At 45.0% G+C, this 12,475-nt stretch overlaps 1 protein-coding gene across 1 annotated transcript in view; it reads right to left on the bottom strand.

The window, feature by feature from the left end:
* Positions 1–490: 490 nt before the first annotated feature.
* The window catches only part of emc10 (ER membrane protein complex subunit 10), a 155,891-nt gene continuing 143,906 nt past the window's right edge, over positions 491–12,475 (bottom strand). Inside the window, exon 7 of the mRNA XM_072271912.1 lies at positions 491–999. Coding sequence (XP_072128013.1) covers positions 844–999 — 156 coding nt within the window. The 3' untranslated portion in view covers positions 491–843. The remainder of the gene's footprint in view (positions 1,000–12,475) is intronic.

Raw genomic sequence — 12,475 nt, 5'->3', positions numbered from 1 at the left:
GTTCCCCTTAAATAGTTCACCTTTCACCCTTAACCTACGACCTCTACTTCTAGTCTCACCCGACCTTAGGGAAAAGGCTACTTGCATTTACCCTATCTATACCCCTCATAATTTTGTACATCTCTATCAAATCTTATCCCATTCTTCTACGCTCCAGGGAATAAAGTTCTAACCTATTCAGCCTTTTTCCCATAACTCAGTTCCTCAGGTCCCAGCATCATCCTTGTTATGTGTTGCAACTCCAAAAGCTAATCAAAAGAAAAACACGGGAGCAGGGGGGTAAACGCGTCCTCTTGGTTTTTACTTTAATTTCTCTTTTAGCGAGGCCCACACATGTGATGCGGTGGCATAATAATGCATGTCATTCATATACTTTTACAATAACCCATAATGAATTATGTAAACAAACAAAGGCTTAAATAAACAATATAGTTACAATATTACTCAAATATTATTGGTATATTAAATACAATACTATCCTTATAAATTTTCTCAGTACTTTTTCAATCTTACTGGTTTATTATTGTCACATGATAGAAAAAAATCGGCTTTATTTTTTGTGTGTACATTGGAACATCGAAACACAGTGACTGCATTGTTTTGCATCAATGACCAACACAGTCCAAGGATCATGCTTGGGACAGCCTGTATACAGTATTATACAAAAGTCTTAGGCACATGTAAAAAAATTCTGTAAAGCACAGATGCTTTCAAAATTAATGAAATATCAAAAAAAATATAAAGAGCAGAGAACAGTAAAAAACTAAATTAAATCAATATTTGGTATGACTGCCCTTTGCCTTTCAAACTGCATAAATCCTCTTTGGTACACTGTGTGCATTTTTATAATAAAATCAGCTGGTAGATTGTTACTAGCATCTTGGAGAACTTGTCACAGTTCTTCTGCAGATTTTGTCTGTCTCGCTTGCTTCTGTCTCTCCAGGTAATCCCAGACAGACTCGATGATGTTGAGATCAGGGCACTGTGGAGGCCATACATCTGAAACCATATATAAAAATAAATAAGTCGAGGATGCCTAAGACTTTTGCACAGTACTGTATGCGCTGAGAGGTACAGTGAAAAATGTGCCCTCACTACAAAGGAAAACAATAACTGAGAGCAGGATAAAATGTGCCGGACTCAGAGAAAATGCAGTGCAGGTTCAAAGTAAATTTATTATCAAAAGGCATACGTGGCGACATGTACAACCCTCAGATTCATTTTCTTGCGGGCATACACAGTAATCTAAGAAACACAATAGAACCAATGAAAGACTGCACCCAGCAGAAGGGGCAAACAACCAGTGTGTAAAAGACAAAAAACTGCAAATACAAAAGAAGAAATATATAATCATAATAAATAAATAAACAATAAATATCGATTCATGAGATGAAGAGTCCTTTTTCGAGTCCATAGATTATGGGCACAGTTCAGAGACGGGGTGAGTGAAGTTATCCCCGCCCGTTCAATAGCCTGATGGTTGAGGGTAACTGTTCCTGAACCTGGTGATGTGAGTCCTGAGGCTCCTGTACCTTCGCCTTGATGGCAGGAGCGAGAAAAAAGCATGAACTGAATGGTGGGGACCTTGGCGATGGATGCTTCTTTCCTGCGACAGCGCTCTGTGTAGACGTGATGAATGGTGGGGAGGGCTTTACCCGTGATGGGTCTGGGCCATATCCACTACTTTTTGTAGAATTTTCCATTCAAGGGCATTGGTGTTTCCATACCAGGCTGTGATGCTGCCCGTCAATATACTGTCCACCACACATCTATAAAAAGTTTTACATGTCACACCGAATCTTCACAAACTTCTAAGGAAGTAAACAGCAAGGTGCAAGATCAGAACGAGGTCGTTTATGAGGCCAAGAGTCCATCTTATCACACGTAAGTCTGATAACAACGGATAGAAGCAATGCTTGAGGCTAGTGGGACGAGCTTTCAAGGCTTTTGTACCGTCTGCCTGATGGAAGAGGGGAGAAGAGAGAATGTTCAGGGTGGGTGCGAGCTTTGATATATTGGTGGCTTTGCTGAGACAGCAAGAAGTATAGACAGAGTCCATGTGGGTTGGGGGGAGAGGACCATGTCGATAACTCCCGATAGTTTCTTGCAGTCATGCACTGATCAAGCTGTGCCTGATCACACCCAAGGTCATTGCAGGGCTTCAAGGTACAATGAACTGGTTTGCGTCCAGGTGACTACTGTTTGAATGGGAACTGTTGCCGCTCTTTGACTGCACAGAAAGGTCCCAAGAAAAATAAGGAAGCAAAGCACGTTAATAGGACTGCAAATGTGTTTCTGAGGATTGAGGGAATAGTTCAAGGATGGGAAGGTATGAAGTAATTTTTTAAGGGAACCAATGTGATGTGACAAATCAAAACAAGGTGTCATTTTTAAACACAAGAAATGGTTTCAGGTGCTGGAAATCTTGAACAACAAATTCAAAATGTTGGAGGAACTCAGCAGGCCGGGCAGCATCTGTGGAGAGGGAAAAACAGTCAATGTTTTGGATCGAAACCCTTCACCAGGATGGAAAAGAAGGTGGAAGTGTACAAGCTGGCAGGTGAGAGGTGAGACCAGGTGGGGTCAGTGGAGGGGAGACCGTTTTTCCTGATGGACTGGGTTAGGGAAACAGATTAGTTCCTGATTAGTTGAGCTCGTTCATAAGACCATAAGATATAGGAGCAGAATGAGGCCATTCAGCCCATCAAGTCTGCTCTACATTCGTTCTTGGCTGATTTATTTTCCCTCTCAACCCAGTTCTCCTGCCTTCTTCCTGTAACCTTTGACACCCTGACTAATCAAGAACGTATCAACCTCTGCTTTAAATATACCCAATGACTTGGCTTCCACAGCTGTCTGTGGGAATGAATTCCACAGATTCACCACCCTCTGGCTAAAGAAATTCCTTCTTATCTCTGTTCTAAAGGAACATCCTTGTATTCTGAAGCTGTGCCTTTTGGTCCTAGACTCTCCCACTGTTGTAAACATGCTCTCCACATTCACTCTAGGCCTTTCAATATTCAAAAGATTTCAATGAGATCCCCCCTCACTCTTCTAAACTCCGGTGAGTACAGGCCCAGAGACGTCAAATACTCATCATTCACTCAAAAACTTCTGTAGATGTACTGTGGAGAGCATTCTGACAGACTGCATCACTGTCTGGTATGGGGGAGGGGGGCTACTACACAGGACTGAAAGAAGCTGCAGAGGGTTGTAAATTTAGTCAGCTCCATCTTGGGTACTAGCCTACGAAGTACCCAGGACATCTTCAACAAGCGGTGTCTCAGAAAGGCAGTGTCCATTATTCAGGACCTCCAGCACCCAGGACACGCCCTTTTCTCACTGTTACCATCAGGTAGAAGGTACCAAAGGTTCGTCCATCATCATCGATGAAGACTTCAACACCATTTGATGGTGCCGAGATTAGCGCTTGATTTGGATTTAAGTGAGTGAGGGAGAGTTGCGCAGCGTCAGCCTCACTCTCTCTTCCCAATTCCCACCTGGATCCAGTGGCAAGACAGAGTCTAGACGGCTGGAGATGGGACTAGGCGCAGTGGATGACCAGGACGTCTTCTGTGTCTTGTCCTGCTCTACACGTTCCACGACGCTTGCAGAGACCGCCTTCTTGACCATTGGACCTTCCATTGGTCTCGTCCGCTCAATCTGCCGGAGTCTGTCTTCACATGCTGGGATGGACAACTCCCTATCTCACCGAGGGTTTGAGACCTGTCGGCTACCCTCACCTGGTTTAGCCGGCTTGTCGAAGCCGTTGCCCGGGGTGTGGCCGCTGTTGCATGCAAACAGCTACGGGGAGCCACAGGTGAGAGCTGAGTGCCAGGTGGGGACTAAAGGTGGACTAACCGCCCTGAAAAGGACGCGACATGTTCCCCCACCAGAGGTGCTACCCCTCCCTGACACCCTATACACCACCACAGGAGGTACAGAAGCCTGAAGGCACGCACTCAGCAATTCAGGAACAGCTTCTTCCCCTCTGCCATACAATTCCTAAATGAACATTGAACCCCTGAACACTACCTCACTTTTTAAATATATATTATTTCTGTTTTTAGTGTGATTTAAAATCACATACACTGTAATTGATTTATTTATTATTATTATTATTTTCTTTTTCTTCTAGATTATGTATTGCATTGAACTGCTGCCGCTAAGTTAACGAATTTCATGACACATGCCAGTGATAATAAACCTGATTCTGATTCTGATCCTGATACATTAACCCTTTCATTCTGGGAATCACTCTTGTGCACTTCCCCTGGACCCTCCAGACTCTGTCTGCCTCTACAGAAGGAAACCTCAGTAAGAGGCATTTCATCTGCTTCTGATGTGGCCTCTTCTACATTGGTGAGACATCACGTAAACTGGGGGACCACTTCATTGACCATCTCTGCTCCACCTGCCAAAAGCGGAATGTCCTGGTGGCCAAAAGTTTTAATTCCCGTTCCCGTTCCAACATATCAGTCATGGCATCTTCTTGTTCCATGATGAGGCCACCCTCGGGGTGGAGGAGCAACACCTTTTATTCCATCTGGGTAGCCTCCAACCTGATGGCATGAATACCGATTTCTCCTTCTGATAAAAAAAATTTCCCTCCCTCTCCCCTCTTTTTCAATTCTCCATTCTGACCTCTTACCTGCAACTGCCTATCACCTCCCTCTGGGTCCCCTCCTCCTTCCCTTTCTCCTATGGTCCACTCTCCCTTCCTATCAGATTCCTTCCCCTCCAGCCCTTTACCTTTCCTACCCACCTTGCTTCACCTATCATCTTCCAGCTATCCTCCTTCCCCTTCCCCCTCCTTTTTATTCTGGCTTCTTCCCCCTTCCTTTCCAAACTTGAAGAGAGGATTCAGCCCAGAACTGTTTATTCATTTCCATAGATGCTGCCTGACCTGCTGAGTTCCTCCAGCAGTTTGCGTATTGTGCTCTGTATTTCCAGCTTCTGCCGAATCCCTTGCGTTTAATCTCCCTAGTTCAGATGTGTTATCACCGACTTCCTTGTATCTCTGAGAAAAGATGATCTGAGAAAATTGTTCACCTGACTGGAGCTCACACACATACAGTGACGCTTGTGTGCTGGGTGAATCTGCTCTGACTCTTAACGTTGAGATTTTGTCTAGTTTTTGATAGTTTGCATGACTGACAAATTTCACTTCCAGCTCACAGTCCGTCTACTTGGGGAGAGTTGCTACCAGCACTGATCTTAACAAGACAGCTTCACAACCAGGACCAATTTGAACAAGACAGTCTCACCTTTTAACAAGAGAGTCTCACAACAATGTCTCCCTTTAATGAGAGAATCCTAGCATGAATTCTTTTAATGGCGACATTCTGTTCTCTGGTTCTAGGCTCTCCGCGTACACTCAGTCAAGGCCTTTCAATATTCGATAGGTTTCAATGAGATCTCATTCATTCTTCGAAACTCCAGCAAGTACAGGCCCAGAGTCATCAAACATTCCTCGTGCATTAACACTTTCATTCCCGAGATCAATCTTGTGATTCCCTGTTTGGACTCTCTCCAATGCCAGCACATCTTTTCGTAGATAAAGGGTCCAAAGCTGCTCACAGTACTCCAAGTGCAGTCTGACCAATACCCTAAAAGGGCTCAAGTTAATGTGATATAGTGTTGGCACGTGGCCAAGTGGTTAAGGCGTTCATCTAGTGATCTGAAGGTCGCTAGTTCGAGCCTTGGCTGAGGCAGTGTGTGTGTCCTTGAGCAAGGCACAATCACACATTGCTCTGCGACGACACCGTTGCCAAGCTGTATGGGTCCTAATGCCCTTCCCTTGGACAACATCGGTGGTGTGGAGAGGGGAGACTTGCAGCATGGGCAACTGCTGGTCTTCCATACAACCTTGCCCAGGCCTGCGCCCTGGAAACTTTCCAAGGTGTAAATCCATGTTCTCACGAGACTAATGGACGCCTATAAATAGACATATAAAGTAAGTAAGTTATCTGATTTTATAGTCAACATCTCGATTATTGAAGGCAAGCAAGCCACATGCCTTCTTTAGCACCTAAAACATTTTAGGGCCCAGAATGTTACTGGCCATGTCTGTACATAGATGCTGCCTGACCCACCGAGCTCCTCCAGCATTTTTAGGGATGATTCTTGATCTTGTCTCTTACTGTACGGTGACAATGAGGGAACTGAACACCTGCATTCCAAAATAAATAAAGATAGAGGACTTTCTACATTTACACAAAGGGGCAAGTCAAAACTTGCCTCAACGCCACATCCACAAAAGATACCTCAGAGGATTTACCAGATCCTCAGTACCGTGCACAGAAGTGCTGGAGCTGGCTGACAGTCCATTGTAAAGTGCTGCTGATCAAGGCATGCCGTCAACAACAAACTGAATTCCCTTCAGTGTGTTCCTGGTATTTATGAAAGGATTTAGTGTGTCAGAGGGGTGAGCCTGTTAGTATTCCTGGTATTGCTGGGCGAGTGGTTTGTTCAGGCTTTGGCAAGGTGACAGTAACAATGATTCGAACCTTTCACCCCCTCATCCAGCGATGGCGAGCCTCAAACATTCTGCATATGTCAGATGCCCGCCTTATTCCTTTGCATTAACAGCTTCTGCTCATAGAAATGAATGAGGGGCTGTGTCGGACTCTAAAATTATTCAAAAGAAGATACCCTCACGTCCCCCAAGGCACTATGACATCTTCCATGAGCTCTGCACGACCGATCTGAAAATCATTAAGGAGGGCAACATGAACACACTTTGGAAAAGTCACAGCAAAAGCCTCCGACTTGTGTCCAGCACAGATATCATGGGTCAGAGCACTTGTTTCCTGGGCTGTGCTCTTCTGTGTCCTTACTGCTCCAAGGTCACATCGCAGTGCCGTGGGACATAGGATTGCTGGCAATGTTTGACAACTTCTAGACCTAACCCGTATAGAAAATTTTTCCCATGGGTAGGTCTGTGGCCCCAGCAGGAAGAGGATACACACAGGAGTCAGGTCTTCCAGAACCTGAAGAGACTTGAGTGGCTGTTGCACATGCTCCTAATGAGCCAGCTCCACAATCCAGAGACATTTCAAATGCCAACCCACCAACTGTGGATTAGAAATTAATATTGACTTTAATAGCTAGCTTTCATAGCGGTGCCCATGAAACATCCAGAGCATCCGAAATCCCGAAATGGTTCACTGATGACCAAGAGACAGAGAGAGGAGAAAACAACAGAGAAAGAGAGGAGAGAAATGGGTAAATAAAGAAAGAAACTTAATGGGTTTTTATATTCTGTGCTTTTCGCCAGTTCCTTTCCATTTTGTTGGGCAAGGGGAAAAGGTTTGGTGGTGGGAGGGGGGGTTGATGATCTTGTTGGGTTCTGTGCAGGGGAGGGGGCCTGGGGGTCAAAGTTCAAAGTAAAATTTATTATCGGAGTACATACACATCACCACATACAACCCCGAGGTTCTTTTTCCTGCAGGCATTCTCAGCAAATCTACAAAACAGTAACTGTAAACAGGATCGATGAATAACAAACTGCGCAAATGCAGTTAATAGATAAATAGCAATAAATAATGAGCATGAAATAACAAGTCCTTAAAGTGAGATCATTGGTTGTTGGAACCCCAGAAACAGAATGAGTGTTGTTATCCCCTCTTGTTCAAGAGCCTGATGGTTGAGGGGTAGTAACTGTTCCTGAACCCGGTGGTGTGAGGCTCTTGTACCTCAATAACAGCAGTGAGAAAGGAGCATGGCCTGGGTGGTGAGGATCTTTAATGAAGGGCGCTGCTTTCCTGCGACAGCGTTTCACGTGGATGTGCTCAATGGTTGAGAGGGCGTAACCCATGATGTACTGGGCCGAATCCATTACCTTTTGTAGGGTTTTCCTCTCAAAGACCTTAGTATTCCCACTTCAGGCTATAATGCAGCCAGTCAATATACTTTCCACCACACATCGGTAGAAGTTTATCAAGGTTTTTGATAACATGCCAAATCTCTGTAGGGTCCTCAGTAAGTAGAGGCACTGTCATGCTTTTCTTTGCAATTACATGTATATGATAGGTCAATGTTCTTGCTACGAATTGTTCAGGGGGAGGGGGATATGGGGGTCAATGTTCTTGTTCTGTTTTGTAGAGGAGGAGGGGAGTTTGGGGGTTGATGTTCTTATTTTGTATTGTACGGGGAGGGGATTTGGGGGTTCAATGTTCTTGTTCCGTTTTGTATGGGGGAGGGGGTTTCGGGGGGTAATGTTCGGGAAGCCATTTTTGTGCGGGGGTGAATGAGTTTGACGTTTCTCTCTGAACAACTTTCATGTTCTTTCTTTGTTTCGTGGCTATCTGGAGAAGACGAATCTCAGAGTTGTGTACTTTGATAAGAAATGAACCTTTGAATCTTTGAAAATAGAGAGAGAAAAAAGACAAAGAAAGAAAGATTAGCGTTATTTGTCACACATGTATATAAAACAGTCAGAACTAGTTTTCAGCATAAAGACTGACCACAAGGTGAGATTTTTAATTTTTATTATTTTTACTTTGGAGATACAGCATGGTATCAGTCCAACGAGCCTGCACCACACAATTACAGCCATGTGATCAACTAACCTACCAATCCATACGCCTTTAGAATGTGGGAGGAAACCAGAGCACCTGGAGGAAACCCACACGGTCTCAGGGAGAACGTACAAACTCCTTATAGACAGAGGCAGGAATTGAACCCCAATCACTGATGCTACCAGCCACACTACCACGGCACTCCAAAGAAAGAAATGCTCTTTCTTTGCTCTTTACGGAGTGATAAAATCATAGAACATTACAGCAGAGAAACAGGCCCTGCGGCCCATTTACCCCATACTAGCCCAGTCTTTCTTTGCGCTCTCTCTCTCTTTTCTCCTTACTTACAGTAAAGTGAGTTGATTACTGTTAGTTCTTTGTTAAGAGTATCTAGTAAAATGCTGCAGCCATAAGATTTGCATCTCATTCTTTTAAGCAGCAAGATGGTGTAGCAGTTAGCATAACGCTTTACCACAACAGTGGCTGGGATTGTCTGTAAGGAGTTCTCGTTATGACAGTATGAGTTTCCTTCTGTTGCTTTGGATTCCTACCACTTTCCAATGACGTGCAGATTCTTGCATAGATAACGTACAGGAACTTTGAATTATGATGCCCAGTGACAGAAAATAGGAATTGCAAATTCAAAGCAGTGACAAATTATTGCAAAAATAATATCTATTTAAAGCCACAAATAAAATGATTTATTTATTTAATTATAGTAAAAACAATTTTCAGACATACATTAGCAGTCCAACTATTCAGTACTTCATTGCTTTTTCATCTTTCAATGAGGTGGACGGGCTTGCTGCAGTGAGATCAGCTTCTCAGCATCAGGCTGAATATCACTCAGAAGGAGCCTCAGGTCCCCACATTCAGTAATTTGCTCAGGCAACACACATGTAAGTTGCTGGTGAACGCAGCAGGCCAAGCAGCATCTCTAGCATCTGCAGATTTCCTCGTGATTGCATTCAGTAATTTGCTGTCTGTTTCATTGCTTTGAGGGAAGTTGGGTGATTGCACTGAAACAGGCTCCATAAATATGATATTGGAAAGGCAATAAAGAACATCTTGACCTTTTCCAGAATGCAGGGTAGCATTCATAGATTTCTTTTTGCAACCAAAAGTCTTGATATGAGTTTGTGAACATCAACTTCAGCTCAAAGTCATTTGGTAGTGAGATCAGTTCTTCCTCTGCCCTTCCTGTTAATTCCTCATTATAACTGTTCAGGAATGCATTTATTACCCAATCTGGAATTTGGATCGAGAGAAGATCCTGAAATCTCTCTGATATGTCTTTATGCAGCTCACTTAACGGGCACAGTTAGTTGTAGATCATCATCTGGTATTCTTTCTTTCCCCTCCAACTCAGAGAGGCTGGAAAAATGGAAGAGGTTATGGCTGCCAACGTTGCACTTAAATAGTGTTAACTTGGACAGAAATGTGGAGATGACTGACTTGGCTTTGATAAGATTCATATCATTTCCTTACATTTGAAGATTGATTTTATTAAATTTTGTGAATAATTCTGACAAATAAGCAATGTCATGCCTAATATTCTGGAGTTGATTGCATCAGAGTCCTGATTAAGCAGGGTGTTAAAATGCTCAGCCCACCTCAGCAGAATGGTATTTTGATTCTTCAGAAGTGTCAGACCATCTGCTGTTTTCAGGGGAGTAACGCATCGATTTATTGGGCCGTAGATGGTTTTGACAGCATTGTAAAAACTATGCATGTCATTATTATCGGCAAAGGACTGGATTTCATGTGCCTTGTCAGTCCACCACTCATCTTGTATGGCTGTATTGCCTTTTGCACTTTCCTCTGAGCTGCTGCCAATGCTGTCTGATGCTGGTGGATGACGGGTTGTCTGAAGTTGCCCGGTGTGCTTTGTGCATGTCCTTAAGCAAGTTGTGGATGGTGTCTGAGTTATCGTCAAACCAGTCTTGGCGGTTCCTGCTCTTATGGCCGATGGATTGGGCTGCTGCCTCATGCAGCACAGAGCTGATATAGGTCCACTGCTGTTCTATGGTATTTTCTGAGCTCAGACAAGGTTCCAGCTCCCTTAGTTTCTCAGCTAAGATGCGTCAAAACTCACTTCTTGCTTCTGTGCTTCTCAGGTGATTGCAATTTAGCTGCTTTTTATTGGGTTTTTGCAGCCGCAAGGGGGGACGCACTTTCATATGGAGCTTGGCCACAATCATACGGTGGTCAGTCCAGCACTCTGCACCTCTCATGGCACGGGCGATGAGAACATCCTTGATGTCACTACGTTTCATTCAGGACTCTGACACAGACCCCACCATCCTGGATGAACTGCCTGAACTTCCTCCTATTCACAACCTCAGTCTACCACCAACCTTCCAGGAGGTTCTATCAGTTGTCCATTCCCTTAAGAACAAGTCCCCTGGCAGTGACAATATTCCTGCTGAGTTACTGAGGAACGAAGGGTACGTTTGTATGCGCACCCTTTACCAGTACATGACCAAGGCCTGGACTGATGAGAACATCCCACAGCAATGGAGAAATGCAAACATCGTTGTCATTTATAAGAACAAGGGTGACAAGGCCATCTGTGGCAATAGTAGGGGCATATCACTCCTTTCTGTTGCTGGAAAGGTCCTGGCTAAGGTGATGCTTCAGAGACTCATCAGCAACATCACTGAGTCGATGCTGCCTGAATCGCAGTGCGGATTTAGGAAGAACAGGAGCACGATCGACATGATCTTCACAGCCTGGCAGCTGCAGGAAAAGTGCCGGGAGCAACATCAGGACCTGTTTATGGCCTTTGTCGACCTCTCTAAAGCATTTGACACTGTGCAAAGAGAGCGCTTATGGGATGTCCTTCTCAGGTTTGGCTGTCCCAATAAATTTGTTAACATCCTCCGCCAGTTCCATGGTCCTCGGGTGACCATAGGAGGACAAGAGTCCGAGCCCTTCCTTGTATGCACAGGGGTGAGGCAGGGGTGTGTACTCGCGCCAGTACTCTTTAACATCTTCCTCTTGTGTGATACCAAGCTTCTCCACGAGATTGAAGACAGCAGCAGTGTGGCAGTGGACGTCAGATTAGATGGCAACCTCTTTGACATCAGGAGGCTCCACGCAACCACCAAACTCCGTAGAGAGCGGGTCCTGGAGCTGCAGTATGCAGACGACTGTGCTCTTGTGGCCCATACTCCGGAGGATCTTCAGACTGTCCTTGCCGTGGCGGTGAGAGCATACAGCAGGATGGGGCTGACTGTCATTACCACCAAGACAGAAGTGGTTTGCCAGTGGAGTTCCAGTGTTCCACCCACTCTATCTGCCTTCACTGTTGGTGATGAAAAGCTGTCAGTAATGCCATCTTTCAAATATCTGGGGAGCATTCTCTCTGAGGATAGCGGCATTGACATTGAGATCCAGAGCCACATTAAACAGGCATCAGCTGCCTTTGAGAGACTTCGGCGTAGAGTCTTTCAGAACGGGAGCCTTCGTCCCTCCACAAAGGTCGCCGTATACCAAGCGGTCTGTGTCACCACCCTCCTTTATAGCTGTGAAGTTTGGGTAACCTACAGCCGTCACATCAAGTCCTTGGAGCGCTTCCACATAAGCTGCCTCCAGCGCATCCTGGGAATTACCTGGCGTGAACGGGTGCCTCACACTGAAATACTTGTAAAGACCAACTGCAGGAGTATTGATCACCCAGTGCCAGACGCAGTGGCTGGGGCACGTGATAAGGATGCCCCCATGTCGGCTACCCCGCAGGGTGTTATACGGCCAGCTACATCATGGTCGATGCTCAGCTGGAGGGCCGAAGAAGCGCTATAAGGATCAGATGAAGAATGCTTTAAGGAAGTGCAAGATCAGACCTGAGGACCTGGAGGATGTTGCTGCCGACCGTACCACTTGGCGACAGCTGTGTAGGGATGGGGATCATATTCTGGAGATGGAAAGAACACCCATCGGCAGTGAATGGC

The sequence above is a fragment of the Mobula birostris genome, chromosome 11 (genome assembly GCF_030028105.1).
Source record: "Mobula birostris isolate sMobBir1 chromosome 11, sMobBir1.hap1, whole genome shotgun sequence".
Taxonomy (NCBI): Eukaryota; Metazoa; Chordata; class Chondrichthyes; order Myliobatiformes; family Myliobatidae; genus Mobula; species Mobula birostris.
This window is presented reverse-complemented; position numbering and strand designations above follow the sequence as displayed.